The 23366-nt window shown below is 34.6% G+C and overlaps 1 protein-coding gene across 2 annotated transcripts in view; it reads left to right on the top strand.

The window, feature by feature from the left end:
- The window catches only part of COL11A1 (collagen type XI alpha 1 chain), a 201271-nt gene that overhangs the window by 105473 nt on the left and 72432 nt on the right, over positions 1-23366 (top strand). For both annotated transcript variants that reach the window (XM_044238784.1, XM_044238783.1), the window contains exons 30-37: positions 799-906; positions 3921-3974; positions 8841-8894; positions 9027-9071; positions 9221-9274; positions 9401-9445; positions 13556-13609; positions 19919-19972. In XM_044238784.1, coding sequence (XP_044094719.1) covers positions 799-906; positions 3921-3974; positions 8841-8894; positions 9027-9071; positions 9221-9274; positions 9401-9445; positions 13556-13609; positions 19919-19972 — 468 coding nt within the window. The remainder of the gene's footprint in view (positions 1-798; positions 907-3920; positions 3975-8840; positions 8895-9026; positions 9072-9220; positions 9275-9400; positions 9446-13555; positions 13610-19918; positions 19973-23366) is intronic.

Below are 23366 nucleotides of genomic sequence, written 5' to 3'. Positions count from 1 at the left end.
GCTAGGTTCTTAGTCTGGGGCCCTGTAAAATTAGATTGACAAAAGACAGATTTACAAGAGAACAACAAACAGAAGGTTTCTAGCATGTGCCTCATGCTTACACGTGGAAGCACTCCATAATTAATTCGAAGCAGGTGGTTAGAATGTGGGCTTATCTGGCATTTTAGCAAAGCACGAATGCATTTTTAGAGACATGACAAGGAAAAGGACTTTGAGTTTGCAGGACTGCAAATTGAAGGAAGGTAGATATATGGAAGAGCAATTAGATAAAGGCTAATTAATAGAATTTGTCATGTAGACTCCTCTGGTGTCTAGCAGTCTCCAGTGATTAACTTTTGACCTTTGTTGTAGAGAGGGAAGGGATGGCTCCTTTGCAAATTTATATCTTGCTTTTAGCATCTTCTTTGACTTCTGCTGCTTCTCAATTGCCTTCAACTCAAAATAATCTTCTTGCCCAAGTGGCATATTTTGGGGTTGATTATTCTGTCACCCTCCACAATCTAACCATGATTTTTACTTTTTTCTTTCTTTCTGCAACACAGATGCATTAAAATTACTTTACTATGAAACATGGTAACACTGGAGTTCTGTAGGTTTTCAAATGTCAGATTATATTAAGTTGTTTACTTACTAATGGAAAGATTGATGAAATCAAAGATTTTCACACCTCTTTGTCCTAAATAAAAAAATGAGTCAACAAATGAGGAGTTGGAAAATATGACTTTTTGATACACTATAATTTCTATTATTCAGTCTCCAATGTATTTTAAATTATAAGAATGTTCCTCTGTTTTTCAGGGAGAAGTTGGTCAAGTAGGTCCAAGAGGAGAAGATGGCCCTGAAGGACCCAAAGGTCGAGCAGGTCCAACTGGAGACCCTGGTCCTTCTGGTCAAGCAGGAGAAAAGGTCAGTGAACAACTTTAAATTCCCAGGTGCTCTTGCAGATGATGTTTCATTGTCATTTAAAAATATTTTTAGTCATCCATGTCAGAAATCTAGAGGATTCAATGACATTTCAAGCATATCCATTTACTGTTAGGAGTATAACCACGAAATGGGTCCATTATCCTTTTTTACTCTCCCTTGTTGTCCCTCCCTTCTGTTCTCCTTGGCCATGTAGAATCAGCAGCAATTCAAGCTCTTCCACATTAGAGACTAAGAATTTGAGTTTGATTAACAAAGAATCAAAAAATTAATGAAAGATGGGCAGCTTATGGTTTCGGAAGAAGTAGAATGATCTTTGCTCCTCAAGCCAAAATGTACACTTTCTATTTTTTTCACATAAACTTGCATTTCACAGAGCAAGTGATTTTAAAAAATGCTGTTGTCCAAGCCCAACTTCAGAAGACTTTAATTTTAGTCTGGGGTTAACATAAGCATTGCTATGTTTTAAAAAACATCCCCAGATAATTCTAATACTCATTGGTTTCATAGCCATGGTGCTGTAAGTAATTTGTCAAAAAATATTTTCAACCATTACATTTATATTTACATTTAATATTACACAACATTGAAATTTTGCCTTCATAGTGTATTTATTAATGTGAACACCTTATAAATGTAACTATGACGTTAAATTAAGAAAGAACAAGAAATGTCTGTGGCAAGTGTTATCGTATTGCATACACTAAAGAAAAATATAAATAATAATTATTTTTTGGTGGTGTAATTCAGATGATTTCCTTTCTTATAATATGTATATCTACTTTCCAAATTTTCTGTATCGAGCCCTTCATTATTCTATAAAATACGGAAATTCCATGCCACTTAAGAAGATTTTAATTTCCCTTCTTGCCATCGTGTCTCAGAAGAAAAATGTATGAAAAAAATGTATGAAGAAAAAATTATTCACACACTGTGATTAGAAAAGTAAGAAAACATTTCCTCATGTCATTAGGACTCCTGATGTAGTGGTTCTTCTGCAGTTTTACCCTCCCAACTGCCAGCTGTGAACTGCTGCATAATGTTATTGCGTTTAGGCAGGGGAAGGAAAGAGTGGGCAAAAATAGGGGCTTACAAAGCCCGATGACCCTTCCACTTCAAGTACTCCCGTGCCAATTGCTGTAGATTATTCTGAACCTTCCTCTCATCCTTGCTCTACTTTATTCTGTGTAAATGATTCCCCATCTCTTCAGCAGCATCAGGACTTTATCCCACAGTTCTTTATTTTTAGTATTTCATTATTATTTTCCCTTTATTGAAGTTGCCTGTCACCATATTGAAAATGCAAACAAATTTTCTGTCTGGATTTATTTTGAAATGACTCTGAAGTGAATAAGAGTTTATATTATAATACAGTAATTAACATAGGACACAAAGCCTTTGTGATCGTAATTAGAGAATTTCATTAACCTTGAAATCAGTGACATAAAACAGATATGATAACTTAATATATCCAAAGGGACATCATTATAAGCAAGATTTTTCAGGCTTGTTTGCATATTTTCCATCTGAAGTCTTCTTACCTATGCAATGTTGATCTTGAATCAGACAACTCTTTAGTTCAATCTCTAGTAACAGGATTATAAACTATATTCCTGTTTTCTTGCCTTGATGCATCTAGTAAAATATTTATTGTTTATAAAGTTACTGTTCATCTTTTATCATTATCTGTAGTTATCCGGATTTTTGTTTTTGTTCTTATTTTGTTTAAATATATATTGGAAATAGTGATACTATGTGCTTACTAATGTCTAAGAGTTTGGTAAATAATATTTTATATATGAACTGCGCTTTTATAAAATCTTGAGGAAAATAAATCACAGTAAAATTCCACAAACATATTTGATTCAAGTCATTCAATTTAATTCATTTTTCTCTCTGCCTATATTTTGAAATTAATGCTTTGTTCTAGGAGCAATTTTCTTAGTGTAACACTTTAAACCTCTTAGTATTTGTTACACCTCTTTGGAATTTGCTGTAATTCACCATTTGTTTTAGCACTTTTAGATTGAAAAGCAGTATTGAACTGGAACAAAATTTTGGTTCATTTAAGTCCTCACCTGCACGAATTAATGCTCGACAAAAGTCATCATTATTTAGCTGTAATTTGCAACATTTGATATATCTATTAACCCAGATTTATCCAAAATTTTTAATAAAAGAAGAAACGTTGCTCAAAAATTAGGTCAGAATTTCTTGTAGTTATTTAAATTACTCAGTGAGAAATAATTAAATAACTCATGATTGCTTGCTTTATATTTACAATGAGAAATGAAATAATTTTATCAAGAAGATTCACTTTAATTGAAATGATAAAATCTAAATGTAGTTCTAACTACATCAACTAATTTTAAAATAGTTTTAATGTTGAAAAACTTAGTTGAAAAACTTCTTCTTGGGACGCCTGGGTGGCGCAGTTGGTTGGACGACTGCCTTCGGCTCAGGGCGTGATCCTGGAGTCCCGGGATCGAGTCCCACATCAGGCTCCCAGCTCCATGGGGAGTCTGCTTCGCTCTCTGACCTTCTCCTCGCTCGTGCTCTCTCTCACTGTCTCTCTCTCTCAAATAAATAAATAAAATCTTTAAAAAAAAAAAAAAAAAAAGAAAAACTTCTTCTTTATTCCTGCTTGAGTTGAAAAACTCAAGTTGAAAAACTTTTTCTTTATTCCTGCTTGAGAGTTCAGAAAGAGCCCTAGAATTCTCTTTATCTCAGGGTTCTGTGTCCCCAAAGAAGGCACAGTCACTTACACAGAAGTTAAGTTAGCAAACAGTATAGAATTAGAAATATGTCCAAAGCAATTTTTCCCTATTCAAATGAGAAAATATAATGCAAGTAAACTATGGCGATAACTTGTAAACCTTCCTTTCTGATATTCATATATGTGGTTCTGACTTTTAGAAAAATCGCTAAACTCATAATTGGAACTTAATTCAACTTAGAATTTTTATTTGTCATTATTATTTTTTTTTTAACTTTAGGGGAAACTCGGCGTTCCAGGATTACCAGGATATCCAGGGAGACAAGGTCCAAAGGTAAAACAATTAGCTTGATTTTTTTCCAAGTTTGTAGAAATTAATCACACGTAATTACCTTTCAGTTTGTAACCTAAAGATGATAAATCCTTAAAATATAATTTCATAAGGGAAAGACATGGGGTATGTGGGTGTGCAGGGAGCTCAGAGAGCCTAGGTGATTATGGATTGGAGGATTGGAGGATTTTAGCATGCAGGGTCATGAAAGGAAAGCATAGTCAGTTACTTCCAGGGTGACATCCTTAGTATATCTAAAAGTTATAATGGGGATGATAGGTGATGCAGAATAGCTTTTGATTTCATTTCCAGTACCCTAAGGGTTGGAATTTCCACTTGTAGCTTTAAAAAAAAAAAAAGAATTGCAGTACATGTTTCATCATCTTTATTTTGCCTCATTTCCACAGTATTTGTTTCCTAGGCTACTGTAACAAATCTCTGTAGACTTGGTGACTTAAAAAATGGAGATTTACTCTCTTACAGTTCCTGCGACCGGAAGCCTAAAATCAAGGTGTCAGCAGGGTCCCCAGCCCCTCCAAAAGCTCTAGGGGAGAGTCTGTCTTTGCCTCTTCTAGTTTCTGGTAGCCCAGGGTGGTCCTTGGTTTGTGTCTGCATATCTGTAATCTCTATTGCCTTCACATAACCTTTTTTTTTTCTCTCTATGTCTTTTCTTCTGTCTCTTATAAAGACACTTGTCCTTATACTTAGGGAGCACCTGGATAATCCAGGATGATCTCATTTCAAGATCCTTCACTTAATTTACACCTATGAAGACCTCTTTTTCCAAATAAGGCAATATTCAAGTCCCAGAGATTTGAATATTGGATATATTGATTTGGGGACCACCATTCAATCTATGACAGAACTCAAGCATTACTTTTAACTATTTGAAATATACATATTTTAAGCATAAAGATGGATGGTTTTAAAAATAGGTTTACTTTGGTGTACTACTTATCCTCAAGCTAATCCTAAAACTTTGTCAAGGCTGCACTTCATGTATTGACTAGTTAATTAAAGTGGTCAAATAAAGGGCTCCTGGGTGGCTCAGTGGGTTAAAGCCTCTGCCTTTGGCTGAGGTCATGATCCCGGGGTCCTGGGATCGAGTCCCGCATCGGGCTCTCTGCTCAGCAGGGAGCCTGCTTCTTTGTCTCTCTCTGCCTGCTTCTCTGCCTACTTGTGATCTCCATCTGTCAAATAAATAAATAAAATCTTAAACAAAAAAAGTGGTTAAATAAATAAATTAATACATACATTTTGGTTATTACTGTTAAGATGGATAAATGCCCATGAGATTATTACCTATCTATCATCTATCTATTTCTATCTTTCTATCTATTTCCTTTTCCTCTCTCTGTTTGACCCATTTATGCATGACAGGTATAGTACATAAGGATAAATCCTATTTATATAATAATCCCCAAACATATTTATTAATAAGTTTCACAGATAGTCATTGGGAAACCAGAATGTCTTTCCTCTTGACAAATGTGAACTGCATAATATTTGTGTTTGCTCGTTGTCTTTGATGACAATATATTAGGCTTGCTGTGTGTGGCTTTGTTTTATAATTTTTCCATTGGGTTTCTAGAAAATATGCATTTCCTTGTAGAGTAAGAAGTAAACATATACTTGAGCTCTTCTAAAATGAGAGTCAATTCATTTGTGATTTAAGAATAACAGGAGCATCATTTAAAGGTTTCTAGCTACATTTAGAACATTGATTAGTAAGTTTTACCTTTTAAATATTGTCTCTAATACACTACTCTGTTTCCTAGTTTCTTTCCTCTCAAATGTCAAGCATTTTCAAAAGTATTCTGTAAAAAAAGACATTCCCTGCAAAATCCACAACCTTAACCTATCCTTAGATTGCTTGAAGAGTTCTTGATCTAATTACCACGTTGAACTGCAGTTGTGGAGTTTTGATTTAAAAACAGAAAACAGTCATATTACTTGAATGAACACAATATTCCTTTATTTGACATTCTTATTTTCTTCTGTTTTTTTTTCCTAAGACAATACTCTGTTCAATATTCTTTGAGTTATTGTTATTAACATAGTGCAACAGAATAACTGGAGAGAAATGTTTCTTCCTAGAGGAATCAAACATTTTTCTTTACTCTTTAGCCAAAATGTCTGAAACTTTGGTTTTTATTTTTTTAATATTACTTTTCACTATAACAGCTTTCTTATCAAAAAATGATTTATGTTTCTTGGTCCCAAAACAAAAAATAATGGGGTCATCAAAGATCAAAGATAGCTTTACATTTTTTTCCTATGTGGAAACTAATGAATTTTGAATAGATTTAAATCTGTATTGTACTAAAAGTGAAATTTGGCTGCTAATCTCTTTTAGGCGATTTAAGGACTATAATTAGACAATATAACTTATTTGATAACTTTCTAACAATATAAATCACAATGGGTATTTGAGAGTTGCGCCTCTGTAAGTACTTTAAAAGGATAGTTACTTCAAAAAGTAAAATCTAGTTTAACTTTTTATTTATTTTAGGATTTTATTTTATTTTATTTTATTTATTTTTAGGATTCTTTATATTTAAAACAGCATTCAAATAACTTTGAAAGCTTCACAGTTGGTGGGCCAATTTCGTCATTAACCTTTGATTTTTGGGCATTTGTTTGTGTTTGTTCTTTCCATTTAAAAGCATGATAATGCCTTTTCATGGGAATTGTATATTTTGGTGGTAACCCCTTATGTGAGAAAAGAGGAAGAATATGCCCATATATTATAAACTGTTTAGTTGGTGGTTTGGGCATTTTTATTCTTTTCCTATAAGTCGCTTAGAGCAGAAACTGTGTAAGAAAATAAATTTATTAAAAATAAAATTGATGGGGGCGCCTGGGTGGCTCAGTGCGTTAAAGCCTCTGCTTTCGGCTCAGGTCATGATCCCAGAGTCCTGGGATCGAGCCCCGCATCGGGCTCTCTGCTCAGCAGGGAGCCTGCTTCTCTCTCTCTCTCTCTCTCTGCCTGCCTCTCTGCCTACTTGTGATCTCTGTCTGTCAAATAAATAAATAAAATCTTAAAAAAAATAAAATTGATGCATAGAGCAATTTGTTTTGAGTCTCTATAAATATGATTAGTTATCTATTCTACTCAAGACAGAAATGAGTATTTGTTCTCAAATAAAATCTGATAGAATAGATTATTTCCATGTTGGATTATAGTCGTTTGTCAGGTTCTTAGAGTAGGCACACAGTAATGCTCTACCAGATCTAACTTTCTGATTCTCCGTAGAGAAAGAGCAATGGCTTTGAAAGCCCTTTAAAAAATATAATTTGCAGATATTATTTCCCCATTATGTGAACATTACATGTCCTAACAATTGTCCTCAGGTGAATCACATAGTAATCTCTATAGACATGAATTAGAATATATTGGGCAATGGGTCATAAGAAGAAGGTTAGCAGTGACTACCAGGGGTTATTGTTTTGATCATCAGCTCCCATAAGCCTTCACATACGATTTTCCTGACTTGTGGAGGAAATACAATTGGTATCTGTTGTATATATCACCTTGAGAAACGGTTTAAAATGCAGGTTTCTGGATCCTACTGCCAGAGAGATAGATCCTGATAGTATGGAATCACTCTGGATTATTCTGTTATGGAGGGGCCACATGTCCCTTGGAGAAATATTATTTTAGGTGTAATTCAATCCAAATGAATGGAAGGATAAAAATGCAGGGAATGGATTCAAGTCAAAAAAAGCTTTGTTACATCTCCCTTAACATGTGAGGAAGTGTCTACTACTCTTTGCTAGATACTTTACACGTTATTGCATTTAATTTGTGTAGTGGTCTGAACAGGAAACGTGAGTATTTGGAAGCCCTCTCACCCTTTCCAGAATCTCAGAGTTAGCAAGTTGAGGAGAAAGGATCTGACCCTTAATCTGTTCTATTTCATGATTCAGTGATGGGGCAAACCAATTACAGTCATGTTCAAAGGAATCTCTGAAAACAGATGAAAATCTGGACATAGGCACTAGGTGAAATGGGAGAATTATAATCCATCTGTAAAATGTGGCTGTTTGTGGATGAAATGACATGATGCCTTTACTGTGCTTATTACATCTCTAAATAACCAGTATTTATTGTTATCTACTATTATCATTTTTATACCTTGCCTTCATTTATCCCAACCTCCCACAAATTCAAAGTGCCTATAAGATGTGGGTAAGTGCCCTCATTTTGCATGATAAAAGACTATGCTCAAAGAGGATAAGTAATATACCCAGCTTACATAGGTGAATGTATGATAAACATAAGTCTTGAAGTTATATCTTTGGAATTTCAAAAACAGGATTTTAATGCTAGGCTTCCTGACTTAGACTCTCAGCTAGATCTAACCACAGTCAAACATCAAACGGAAAAGGTGGAAGAAGATTGTTAGTCTTTATGATTTTATTTAGTTCTAAAGGTATTAAAAATAAACTAAAAAGTGATAAGTATGCAAATACAATAATGTTAATTCAGGAAAACTTTTATAAAAATCCTATTTTAACATCTAATTATTCATGATCATGATACGGAATTGTAAGTCAAAATTATTCTATCTAAAATGTCCTTTAATTGCTATTTTCTAATATGAGAAATGATATCTGAATAATTATTTTAAAGTTAAAAACTGAAATTTTTTTTTATCAATTCATGCTTTCAATGCTTCTAGGATCTCAGATGTCACTGTAAGTTCATTTTCAAATAGATTCATAGAAGTTGTATAGTATCTTAAAATTCTGTGTCTCATTTAAATATTACCAGCTTGTGAGACTCAGTGTGTTCCAAGAGGTTTGCAGCCTATGGCTAAAAATGTTAGTTACCATGCTCATGGTTTCTTGCTTTTATTCTTGTAGGGTTCCACTGGATTTCCTGGGTTTCCAGGTGCCAATGGAGAGAAAGGTGCACGGGTATGATATATAAGCATATTCCCTTAAACTGTGGAATTTAATGATCTCACATGAGTACCTATCACTCGGCACTCGACTCACAGTGGACTGTGATTTGCTACATACTGAAACTGTTTAAATTGTCTTTGGCAGGGTGTTGCTGGCAAACCAGGCCCTCGGGGTCAGCGTGGTCCAACGGTGGGTGCCTTGATTTAAAAATCATGCTTTTCATTTTTCGGTCTGGATTTAATTTTCCAAGATAATTCTCTTCAAAAATACACACGGGTCCTCTGCTTTTGGTTGTACTTGGCACCGGATCAGTTTTCATCTTTTGCTCTCCCGGGCAGGGTCCTCGAGGTTCCAGAGGCGCGAGAGGTCCCACTGGGAAACCTGGCCCAAAGGTATTCTGAGTACTCCTTCCATTCGGGTTTGTTCTCCGTTCCTCTTCCAGAGGACGAAAGCTAGGAGAAGTAATCAAAACTGATTTTTCTTTCTTTTTTTTTTTTTGGTGTTGTTGTTGTTGCTAGGGCACTTCAGGCGGTGATGGCCCTCCAGGCCCTCCTGGTGAAAGAGTAAGTATGACACAGTAACATAATATAAAATTAATATTAATAGTTTGCAAGTGTTTACATTTCTGGGAAAAGGTACTCGTGTCTGCAAATGGATGAGCACAGTGATTTGCAAAATCTAGTCAGAGTTTAAAAATTCCTCTGTTTTTCTTTGACTTCTTTTTAAGAAAAACAGAATCCGTTATGTACTACTAATTTTGTTATCGAAATGAGAGTAATATTGTGCATAATTACCCTATGATGTCACTTTTAAACTCAAGCCAAAACAATTTTTTTTTTAAGGTATCTGTAGAACACCTGCACCTTCTACTTCACTCCCCTTGCTTTCCTTATTGATATTCATTTTGTCCATAGCTCTGGAAGCGGCATTGTGCTGGTAAAATGCAAGCTCCCAGTAGCCATTAAGTCACAATCGATACACATTCAAATCAAGATAAAACATCTATTCCAGTAAATAGAAAAACTATTTAGTAAATTGATTTTCAATTGATATAAAATAAAGCTAAATATACATGAGGAAGCATGCCCTTTATTTGTTTTCTTTTGGCAAAATACAGCATTTTTGTAGCCAGAGTTTTTGAAAGCTATCTTCTTTAAATAATTTTAAATATTAATTCTGTGTCACTTTTAAAGAAATTAGATTCACTTATTTATATTCTATAGCAATGTTCGGGATTATACAGTCATAGTGATATTTTTTGTATATTATTGTTTGAAATTGGTAATAGGTGTTTCACAAAAAGAAAAATAGAAACATCTTGTGATATTTATACAAAGAAAACTGAGAATAAGTAATTTTGCAGGGGACATAGTTTCTATTTGTAATAGAAGTGTCAGTAGGTATGACACAAAAATAAACATTTAATTACGGTTGTTTCAAGGCTTTAGTTCATATTTAATTTAATTAAACTTCTACTAAATATTTCTCACTGTTGATAAACTATTCCCAAATTGATTCAGTTCTGTATATTTTGAGTTCATAAATAATATATACATTTGAAAAATTTTATGGCCAAAGTCATCTTAATAAGAAGATGTAGTTTAGTTAAAATGGCTAAATCATTAAATGGAATAGAATTATTTTATAAATTATAGCAAATTTTTATGCTCGTATCTTGCTTATGCATTCCAAAATATCACGAGCAACCATATGTATTTACAATTTTGTAACAAAACACTGTGGCCCAAGAGCCTGATTGTTTAAAAATTAATTAACATATTTGATAGAAACAGAGACAGAGAGAGAGGGAAAACAAGCAGCGGAAGTGGGAGAGGGAGAAGCAGACTCTCTGCTGAGCAGAAATCCTGACATGGGGTTCGAGTCCAGGACCCTGGGATCATGACCTGAGCCGAAGGCAGACGCTTAACTACTGAGCCACCCAGGCACCACCCAAAAGCATGATTATTTGTAATTGTAAAAATACTTTGAGAATAAGAAAAGTGTATTTTGAGGATGAAAGTAAAGGTTAGTATAAAAAAAATTTAAGCTGGTAACCATTTTCGATAGCATTCATACATTTTAAATATACAGAACATATTTCCTGTGTTCTGTGTAGTTGATGCAACATTTTATCCCTAATATATCCTAATTTTCTGCAAAGGATTTTACCTGTCATAAACTATTTAGTTATGTCTTAGGCATAGTTGATAAATGATAGAAATAACATCATCAAAATATATGACTTGGGAAGTTTAGAGAGAGGGGTTTTGTAGTACCTCGAAACTAGACTAGAAATGGAAATACCTATTTTTGCCCATAACTTCTTTAATAATATATTTGTTTATAAATATACATAGTATTATATGTACATATTATATACATGGCTTAGGATATTTTATATATATATTGGAATACACACACACACACACACACACACACTTATTAGGATACTCTGCAATTTAATATAATTCCTCGTACTCATGATTTGCAGATCGTGGATGTCTGTTATTAAAGATTTAGCTCATAGCTTTTATTTGGGTCTAGATCACCAAATTAAGCAAAAGCAAAACAAAAACAAAGAAAAGAACTAAGAAACTCAGTTTTTACATGAATAACAGAATAGTTTGGGTTTAAGCATGTCCCTTGCAATATTTAGGACATATTAAAATTATTCCTTATTTATCTAAAATTCAGATGAGATCGGGTGCATTCAGGGTGGTATGGCGATAGACTTATCTAAAATTCAAATCTCACTGACACTAGGTATTTTATCTGGCAACCCTGATTGAGTTCCAATAGTATCTTTATACTGAGTATGTATTTTCCACTTCAACTGGAAACTATTTTGATTAATACAGACAGAACATATAAATAGTTTTTGTGGAATTTTATAAAGACCAACTTTCTCTTTATATTCTCTAGAGAAGTGGTTTTTGAAAGCTTTTTCATTAAAAAAATTTAAATTCAAAATCAAATTTTATTTGAAAAGGAACCAAAATATGGAAAGCAAAGAAATGACATTTTAAGAAATTAGAAAAATTGAGCGTGCTACATGACCTAAAAAAATAATACTTTTAAAATTTTGTATTTAAAATAAAATTGTGTTTATAATATTCTTAAGCTATTATGATAGATACTGAAGAATTATAGTTTGGTACTTTAATAAGAATACCAAAATCTGTGAGTCCCAAAAGTTGCCCAGCATTTTGAGGAAACACATTGATATCTATTTATTTAATGACATGTCTAAATTTGAACTTCCTTTTTGATTTTAAGATGAGATGCTGGTAATAACAATAATTTGTGATGATTTCTGAACTAGTGTTGGCTTAAAAATGGTAATATTTCCCTTGGAAGAACTAAACTGATAAATTGAAAAGAATAAATTCTATTAAACACTAATTTTATTGATCTTTATTTTTTATTTAAATATAAATAAATCCTATTCTAGTTGAGTTGATTAAATCTTATTTATATTTTCTTCCATTTTATATATATTTATTTTAGGAATATAATTATTATGTTCTGGGAACAGAAAGGATTATTTTAGCAATTATTTTGCTGTCTCTTTAGTAAAGTTTACTTTTTGCATTTTAAAGATGTGTAAATATGAGTGTTGAATAATATAGTTAATTAAACATCAAGTTAAGAACAATATTATAAACGTATACTTGGATTGAATGTTAATGGGAATGATGATGCAATATGTTTTTATCTTGTCTACAAAGAAGTTTATATGTGAGTAAAATGAGATATTCACATTTTCAGAAAATAAATTTTAAATATAGAAATGAATTAAAGGTCTTTCTGAATTAGCCACTTGTTTCTTTCTTTTAGTTTTGTTTGTCTGGAGTCAGAACATTTATAGAGTCAATTTTAAAAATAACTTTTTGGGGGAGGGCTATGGAATCGAAATACTCTCTGTTTGGGGATGTTTCCAACTAATGTTAAAAGCCCAGCAAACCATGAGATATTGTGGACTCTGAGAAATAAACTGAGGGTTTTGGAGGGGAAGGCGGTGGGGAGTTGGGTGAGTCTAGTGTTGGGTATTATGGAGGGCATGTATTGCATGGAACACTGGGTGTAGTGCATAAATAATGAATTTTGGAACACTGAAAAGAAATAAAATAAAATTGGGGGGAAAACGTCCAGCATCTGTGGAACTTCTTGATACATCTATGTTCATCTATGTTCTTTTAAAGCTTTTTAAAGTTTATTTATTTATTTATTTGACACAGAGAGAGAGGTCACAAGTAGGCAGAGAGGCAGGCAGAGAGAGAGGGGAAAGCAGGCCTGCCGCTGAGCAGAGCCCAATGCAGGGCTCAATCCCAGGACCCTGAACTCATGACCTGAGCTGAAGGCAGAGGCTTAACCCACTGAGCCACCCAGGTGCCCCTCAGTTCACTTTTAATATGAATTGTAAATAAAATATAAATGTTTACAGTTTTCTTGATTTAAGACCATTGATGTGTGTGCTTTTACGTACTGAATAATGTGAAGGATCATGCATTTAGCTTTTAGATTAGCATAGCCTGTTGCACTGCCTCAGTTCTGTCATTACGGTGAAGAAGCTATATGTTATGTTTTGGCTCATCTGTAGAAATAAACAGTAAGTATAAAGATGTATCTTTCAATGCATATTCCTAAATTTCTTCACTGCTTTTTCTTTTCAGGGCCCTCAAGGACCTCAGGGTCCAGTTGGATTCCCTGGACCAAAAGGCCCTCCTGTAAGTGCCATAGGTTTTCTTTATCTTTCTCCATTGGACAATGTTTCCAAATTTTTGAGAGTCATGGTTTTATTTTAAATAATTTTTAGATATAAATTTTGATGAAAATTCTAATAAAAACAAAATTGCAATTCATAGTGTCAAAGAATGTACATTTTTCAATTTGTTTAACTTATTCAGTTTCAGTTTATTGAGTGTTTCTGATGTAATACAAAAATATCTTAGTAAATATCCTTTAAAAGTATATTAAAGATGGAAAAAACATGCATGGCTGTTATTCTCTCCAATACTCCTCTCCTGCAATGAATATTACTGATGGCTTTAAAATTTGCTACTGATTGTTAAATATTTATTTTATCAGTATTTCTCTTTTGTTTTCCATCACCCAATGTATTTGTCAAAATGTCACTTCCTAAATATTCTCTAGCATTCTGACATTACTTACATCTCATTATAATTTGTTTATTTGTATTTATTATTTTTGTCTCCATAATGCATTCTTTTAAACAATGTAATGCTAACCCTTCTTGATTTATACCCCCTTTTTATATAATTTGCTGAGATATTCAAAGAGCTTCACAAAGTTAACTGAAATCCTTTATTCTCATACTTAAATATTCATGGAAACATAGGACATGCTCAGCGCTCAGTTGTTTTCTGCTTCTTTTCTTAGCAGTCTACTCAGTTTATTTATGAGAACTAGAATCAACTTACCCACTGTTTTAGTCCATTCTGGCTCCAATAACAAAAAAAACTGCCAAAACCAACCACACAAAAAAACACACACAGAGACCAGCTACTTATAAACAACAGAAATTTATTTCTCACAGTTCTGGAGGCTGGAGGTCCTAGATCAGCATACCAGTGTGGTCAGGTGAGGGCCCCCTTTCAAGTAACAGACTTCTTATGGTATCTTAACGTGGCAGAAGGGGTTAGGGAGCTCTCCCGGGCCGCTTTCATGTCCCTGATTTCATTCCTGAAGTTCTCATCTTCGTGAGGTAAGCACCTCCCGAAGGCCCAAGGGACTAATAACATCGCCTCTGAGGTTAGGATTTCAGTATATGAATTTCAACGTATAACTTAGGATTTCTACATGCATTTCAACACAGTTTCAGGCTGTAACACCCATGTGTCTAAGGAAGTTGTTCTCAAAGTGTGCTCTTTGGGTCAGAGCATCGTAGTACCACTGGAGATTTCTTAGACATGCTACCTTGCTCAGCTAGTCAGAACTCCAAGAGAGTGGCCCATGTGTTTAGTAAATTCTCCAGATAGTTCTGATGCACGCTAAAATTTGGAGCCACTCTTCCAGTCTACACCAGATAATGCTGTGCAAACTTTAATGTGCATACAAATTGTGTGGGCACCTTGTTAAAAATGTAGATTGGATTTAATAGGTCTGGGGTGAGTCTTGAGTCTTGACCTTACTGACAATGGTCCAGGTGATGTCAATGCTACTGCTTGCTCCATGGGCCATACTTTAAGTAACAAAGATAAAAAACATTTTTTTTTTTTTTTTTAAGATTTTATCCATCTATTTGTCATAGAGAGAGAAGCGAGAGCAAGCACAGGCAGACAGAGTGGCAGGCAGAGGCAGAGGGAGAAGCAGGCTCCCTGCCAAGCAAGGAGCCCGATGTGGGACTCGACCCCAGGAAGCTGGGATCATGACCTGAGCCGAAGGCAGCCGCTTAACCAACTGAGCCACCCAGGCGTCCCAAAGATAAAAAACATTTTGACCAAAAATAAAACCAATGTAGTTTGGCTATTATCAACTCAGCAGGAAGCTAAGTATAGTTAAAATTTTCAGTCAATAATTTGAGAACCAAATGTTTTTTCACTGCAATAATACAGATAACTAAATCATTACTAGTAGTTTTATTCACATTCTGGATATTTTCTTTTGGGGGCTCATTGATATACATTTTTCAACTGAATATTCTAAATTGATTTTGAACTGAATCTTTTTGACAAAACCACAACATTCACCTTGTATGAGGAGGTTATATGGGACTTTTTATATATGCCAGTATTTCAAAAATTGTATATCCCAGTTCTCTATTTTCAAATTATTATAGTTAACCAAATATAGCCCTGTAACAATCTCACATAAAGAAACAATTCAGAAAATTCTGAACTAGGATGTTAAAATTTTAAATAAATATTACATCTGATTACATTATACTTTTAAATATGTCAAAAACAATTTATAACTAAATGAATATGGGCATCCATCCAATTTTTTATTGAAGTGAATAATTCTCAATTTTACTGATAACTTTCAAGTGTGACTTTAGCTCACATCTTCAAAATATGAATTATTTATCATGAAATACTGACTTATAGTAAATATTAAATGTTGACACCATCTCTTTTGGCAACAATTTTTATTTTATTTATTTATTTTTTTTTAAAAGATTTTATTTATTTATTTGACAGACAGAGATCACAAGTAGGCAGAGAGGCAGGCAGAGAGAGAGGAGGAAGCAGGCTCCCTGCTGAACAGAGAGTCCGATATGGGGCTCCATCCCAGAACCCTGAAATCATGACCTGAGCCGAAGGCAGAGGCTTTAACCCACTGAGCCACCCAGGTGCCCTGGCAACGATTTTTAGACACTGTGTTTAAAATATTATTTTCAACAATATTTTGCTTTATTACTGCAAACATATAAAAAAAGAATTGTTATCTATATTATAGTATTTTAAAATAACTAACAAATAGTTAGTATTAAATATAGGATAGTATCAGTACTACTTGTATTTAGTGTTGTTTACCCACCATCTCAGTTCCCTTCAAAATGTAATATAGTCACACAAAGTTACACATGTAGTGAAGTGAAAACACAGTTCCAAAAATGTATTCATAAGACATTTTTTAAAAAAAGATTTTATTTATTTAACAGAGAGAGAGAGAGAGATCACAAGTAGGCAGAGAGCAAGGGGGAAGCAGGCTCCCTGCTGAGCAGAGAGCTCGATGCGGGGCTTGATTCCAGGACCCTGAGATGACCTGAGCTGAAGGCAGAGGCTTAACTCACTGAGCCACCCAGGCGCCCCCATAAGACATTTTTCATAAGTATTTTGAAGCTGTGTGCATAGATCATTGTTTAGGAACATAAAATCCAGTGATATATATTAAGTACCACATTATCATATCATTTATATTTGTACATATTGTACATATTGCTAAGAATTGTTTTCTTCATGTAATGTAATTTTATTGTCAAGGAAAACCGCTTGACCCATTTTTCCTCAGACTTTTTCAGTCCATTCTCTCATGTATCTTTCAACAAGTTTTGAGCCATTAATCATGCATGCATTTTGTCTCTAAGAAGTATTAGAAGCACAATAAGTGCCTACATTTGAGAAGCAAGCAGACTAGTTGGAGAGGCAGGACACTGTTAAGGAACATTGCTTTCACTGCTAAACAAAATGATTTTAGTACTCTGTTTCTGTGACAAGTGAAACATCAGAGCATGAACTAAAAGTACCTATTATTTCTCTGGTATGCAGTTTTATAACATTTAGGACAGAAATGCCTTCATCTCTTTCATATGGAAAGAAGCAATTCAGTTGGAGGGATAGAGCCAAACTCCTTTTCCTACCAATAAATCGGCTCATCTTCCTTGTAATCAGAAAATGTGTGTGTGCATGCGTGTGTGTATGTTTTTATATATAAATTCACACCTATACACATGCACAAATGGATTATGTATCGAATGCTTGGAATGTTCATGTTTAGAGTCTTTTAATCTCATGCCAGTGTCAGGATATAGTTACCCCATGAAGAAGAATTTTAACTCGAGATGATTGAGATTTATAACACAACTATTATGAGATACATTCTATTTATAGAAGAGGAAAAATAAAAATTCAGTTCTAGTGGGAAGTGAAAAAAATATCCTTAACACTTATTTATAAGTGTCTTTTTCACAGATTGCCTTGTACACTCTCATTTTGGTAAATTTGTTGCCACTACCCTTCAACAACATCAAAGATGCATTCTATTTTGACCAATAAAATTATTTTAAAATTAATGCTGTGAAATTATTTGGTAATCATTCTGCTTTATTTTATTGGATAGTAGTGTGGGAGCATTATAATTATTTAGAATTAATCACTTAATATTTGAAATATATACTTAAATCAAAAAATGATAATGATATGAATTCTTTATGTAGTCTATTAATGCTGTTCCCTCACGATATGTGGGAAAGTCATTAAAAATCACATTGTATTTATACCAAGATGACATTGTTTTGATTTAAGACCACCATTTTTTTAAAGATTTTTTAAAAAATTTATTTATTTGACAGACAGAGATCACAAGTAGGCAGAGAGAGAGAGAGAGAGAGGAGGAAGCAGGATCCCCACTGAGCAGAAAGCCTGATGCGGGGCTCGATCCCAGGACCCTGGGATCATGACCTGAGCCGAAGGCAGAGGCTTTAACCCACTGAGCCACCCACGCACTCCTAAGATCACCATTTTAAAGGATTATGATATTTTGCAATAAAAGTGTAACCTGTGCTTCTCAAATCAGCAAATGTAATGAGATATTGAAATATATATTTACAGATTGTTAGAAAATGTGTAAATGGTTTATGCTGATGGCAAAACACATAATTTGAGAGGCCTTTTAGTACTGGGGGTGGGGGGAATGCCCCATTCCTGTTTACTATCCTTTAGCTGCCACTCTGTGTTTATAGTTAAAACTCCTGCCCTCGATTGACAGTACATTTATTCCAATATGTATCAAAATAATACATTTATTCCTATATGTATCAAAATAATAATACAGTATAGACTTCTTGTTTACTGTTTTGAATTACTGAACTTACATGAAGTCTGCTATCAATTAACTACTTATTTCTGTGCTTCCCCTTTAAACTGAGAGCAGAGCTAACTCTTATATGACTGCTTATCTAGTGCCTAATATATAAAAATATGTAATATGTGATTAAGAAAGAAGAAATGTTTGGGGGCCTTGATTAAAAACACTCCAGTTTTGGTCTTTTCAGAGGCTGACACTAGACTCACTGAGGTGATCATGGGAACCATGAGCAGATCACTGAGTAAGCGATAATCTTGTGAAGAGTCATAAGAATAGTCATTAATTCAGAGCTGTTAGTTCACATGGTAGCCCGGGATGAGATGAGATCAGTGAACAGAGCTGGGACTGGAGTCAGGCCTTTCTCCTGAGCTTTTGAAGCCAAAGTCAAAAAACCTTACTCCAGTGAAACAAAGCAGTCAGTGAAAATAATCTTCTTTTGAAAGAAAGCCTTATTTTCTAACTTAGTATAATAATAATTGATATTTGAAAATAGATTTTTGTAAATAATGTATTTTTAAAATAAGTAGATTTAAATGATTAACAGGGTGTGAGAGGTGTATCTGTTATGGTTAAAAATATTACTAAAATGATCATTTCTCTTTGTTTATCTGGAGGGTAATAATATTTCTGCATCTACTTATTAAACCTGTTTTGAAATCTGACCCCAATACTTAATGGTTTCTGAGTAGGATGACTAATCCATAGTGCAGACTAAAGAAGCAATCTATAGTTCTACTAAGTATCTAAAACACAGGAACCACACGGAGTTGTTTACTTTAAGTACTCAGTTAATTGCTTCATTTATTTCTTCAGTCATGACACAGACAGCATCCTTTAGAGAAAGCGGTACATAGTAGAGCGGCTGTCCAGGGCTTAACAAACATTATGTGTCCAAGAGGATATTTAAGAAAACCAGCTGGGAAAATCTGGCCCTGACGACTTCTAAAATTGAACATAGACCTGACCTTTTTCCCTTTATTTGAAGCAATTGAAAGACGAATTGCCCTTGTTTCTAAGTTTGTATTTCTTTTCATTCTTATCAGTTAGAAGCTCAGACCACCACTAGAGGACACCATCTTTCTGCTATCCAAATCTTGATGCACAGGAAATTGAGTTAGGAACAGATCACCAAAAAAGAGGGGAAAAACACTCCTTTGTCAACTACCGAAGAATTAAACCTTTTTGTAAAATTAAAAACACAGATCTGTATGAATGTGTTTTTTAAAAATAGATGTTAGTGAAATCATTTATAAATGTAAAATGTTCATAAGGGAGTAATAACAATTTTCTCTTGGTCACAGTTACAGATAGAATTATCCTAAAGAGATTATAGACACATACCACTATTGTATATAAAATCAACAGAACATCAAAATATGATACGTAATGAAAATATGATGAGAAAATTGTCTAACAGATAACGTTTAAAGTATAAACAATTTCAAGGAATATTTATGACCTGTGGTATTTAATATTTGTGATTTCAGGGACCACCTGGGAAGGATGGCCTGCCAGGACACCCTGGACAACGTGGAGAGACTGTAAGCGACCCCACCCTTTTGCCTGAAATTTTCCATCTCTAGTACCTCATCATTTCACAAAAAGCTACTTTATTATGAGGGTTACTAGGTTTTGGACAATGGAGAAATTAATCTCATTGAAACTTTTTTTTTTTTTTAAAGATTTTATTTATTTATTTGACAGAGAGATCACAAGCAGATGGAGAGGCAGGCAGAGAGGGAGACAGAGGGAAGCAGGCTCCCTGCTGAGCAGAGAGCCCGATGTGGGACTCGATCCCAGGACCCTGAGATCATGACCTGAGCCGAAGGCAGTGGCCTAACCCACTGAGCCACCCAGGCGCCCTCTCATAGAAACTTTTATTTAAAAAATGTATATATAAAATACATAAATTGACCTAAATCTGTATCCCACCACAAATGAATATACTTGAGGATATGGGGTTGATTTTACTGTCTTTACTGTCAAGAACAGCACTTGAGGGTTGAGCTGACAGAGAAGAGCCCATTATCTTTTGGACACCTCTCCAAGGTTGTCAACCTTGACCTTTTCAAAGAAGTATTTATTTAAGGATATATTCTGTCCAACCCTGTCACACGTCCACTCTCTAAAGGAAACATGTACACTAGGCTGTGCATTTAATACATTCTTCTATCCAGAACAAAAGGATGAAATATTTCCTGGTGTTGGAACATCATCAACATCAATCTATAACTGTGTTGAATGCATCCTCTCGCCTCAAGTGAGAAAATAAAAATGAAAAATGTAACTGAATTTTATTTTAAAAATTTTATTTGTTTACTTTACAGACAGAGATCATTAATAGACAGAGAGGCAGGCAGAGAGAGCAGGGAAGCAGGCTCCCTGCTGAGCAGAGAGCCCGATGCGGGGCTCGATCCCAGGGCCCGGAGATCATGACCTGAGCCAAAGACAGTGGCTTAACCCACTGAGCCACCCAGGCGCCCCTGAATTTTATTTTAAAATTATGAGACTATAACATTAAATAATTTGTCTGAATACCTTCTATGAATAATAGTGATTTGGGCAAGGGGGAAACTGGCACTTTAAGTATGGTTTAAAAATCCCAGTGGGTTTGTTTATTTATTCTGCCAGTGTTACCAAACCATGTGTCTGGCTTTTCCAGGGTGATGTTAGTTTCATCAGAAGTTACCATAGTTTAGCACATTTTCTTGGACTCAATTCTTGGATCTCACCATTGATTAATTTTATCCAGATTTCCTAAGGAAATCACAACACAGACTAGCTTTGATGATGTGTTTCGAAGTCATTTTAGGGCACACAGCCAGCATGAAGACACATTTGGAGTTGCACTGTAGTGCACACACAGCAACAAATCTGAAAACAGGATGATCTTTTTGCGTAGGATAAACAGTCTATCAGCAACAACTCAATTCCTGTTTTGCTAACCATGTGATGATGCTTAGTGTAACAGCTTCTTCGTTTTAGTCAGATTGTAAACTTCAAAGTCTTGGATTTCAAAAGCAGAATCAAATATGATTTAGTGAGACCAAAGAGTAAAATTGTTTGGGTTTCCTCCCGGGAATTACATCTGCATGAGGAGCATAAAATAAACTCTTTAGTGGAGAATCCATACTCCGATTTGCAAATGTACTCTCATTCAAATCTTGCAGTCAATCATTTTTAACTAAGTCTTTGTGTAGTTTTGTGGGGGTAACTCTAGAATATTTTCAAACTGTCTTTTGAAAAGGGGGTACCTAGAGAATAGGCATTATAAAATCCCTTTTGTCTTCAATTTAATCAAGATCTTCTGTTTCTACCCAGAGGAACTATATTATATATAACATTTAAATTTAAACAAAGCATATTAAAATAGCGTATTAACTAGTGATTCTAAGATAGATATTCTCCTTCAGTAGTTTCTCATAGAAAAATGGAAAATTGTATTTCTGATTCAAATCCACTTTTTTTTTTTTCTTAAAGATTTCATTTATTTATTTGACAGAGTGATAGAGAGCACAAATAGGCAGAGAGGCAGGCAGAGGGAGAGGGAGAAACAGGCTTCTGCCTGAGCAGGGAGCTCGTTGTGGGGCTCGATCCGAGGACCCTGGGATCATGACCTGAGCCGAAGGCAGCCGTTTAACCGAATGAGCTACCCAGGCGCCCCTCAAATCCACGTTGAAGAGCAAGAGTGCATCATCCTGCAGTCAGGAACTTTTCTTTCCCGCTTTGTTCTGTGCTGACTGGGATTCAAAGGATTGCCTTGTGCAGAAAGAACCAGAATCTAGAGCAGCCATATGCTGCTATATATGTGTCACCTTATTTTCAAGGAGAAAATTCTTTTGTTATATTTGAGATTCATCCCCAGTGAGAATTCCTTGAAGTGTCATTCTCCCGTTTTACAATTCAAAGTTTTTTAAGTCACTCGCAATAATTCAAAATAATTTCTGTTATACTGAAACAACCCAAATTTGTCTCAGGAACACACTGACCAAATCCTACAGTCATCCTAAAATTAACTTAGTCTCCTACAGATTATCAGAATAGAAGTTAACATTTTTACTGGGTCTTACAGCAGACCCAACATAGCAAAGCTATCGCCATTTTCAGGGACTTTGAAAAACACAATTTAACTTATTATTCTAAAATTAAATGGCAAGTGTAGTCTTATTACATGACAGTATTTAACAAGCACACTCCACTGTGAACTATATAATTTTCTTGTTCTAGGTCTTTGTTACATTTATTGGATATTCGCAAATACTCTGAATGTATTAGAGGAGCAAACATAAATAAGCTGACCTCCAGTTCCTCCCGAATCAGTCACCTAGTCAGATGTGCTAGCACCCAAGGTTTTCTCTTTCCACATTTTTCACAGAATTTCCTCAATTAAGCATTGATTTTTAATCAGTTGATTTTCATTAATTATTATTATAAGCATTTTTTTGTGTGCTGTTCTTGCTCTTACAGTTACTAAGGAAAAAAAATTAAGACTTTAATTTTTTTTTTCACATTCAGTATTGCATTTATATCTTCATGTCAAACTTAGCGATCAGAAATTAGGAGAAGGGTAATCCAGACAGAAGGAACAGGCTATGCAAGTACGTGGTGTATGGCTATATTCAGAGAAGTGTTAGAAAATCAGCATGGCTAAGAATGTAAAACATATTCTATGATATAGTCCCCTTGTATTAGTTTGTTTTGCTATTTTTTAAAGATTTTTTAAAAAAGACTTTACTCATTTATTTGACAGAGAGTACAAGCAGGGGAAGTGTCAGGCAGAGAGAGAGGGAGAAGCAGGCTCCTCATTGAGCAGGGATCCCGATGTGGGACTCGATCCCAGAACCCTGGATCATGACCTGAGCTGAAAGCAGGCACTTAAACTGATTGAGCTTCCCAGATGCCCCTGTTTTGCTATTGAAAGTGGGATCTCAAGAG

Source organism: Neovison vison, chromosome 2 (assembly GCF_020171115.1).
Source record: "Neovison vison isolate M4711 chromosome 2, ASM_NN_V1, whole genome shotgun sequence".
Taxonomy (NCBI): domain Eukaryota; kingdom Metazoa; phylum Chordata; class Mammalia; order Carnivora; family Mustelidae; genus Neogale; species Neogale vison.
This window is presented reverse-complemented; position numbering and strand designations above follow the sequence as displayed.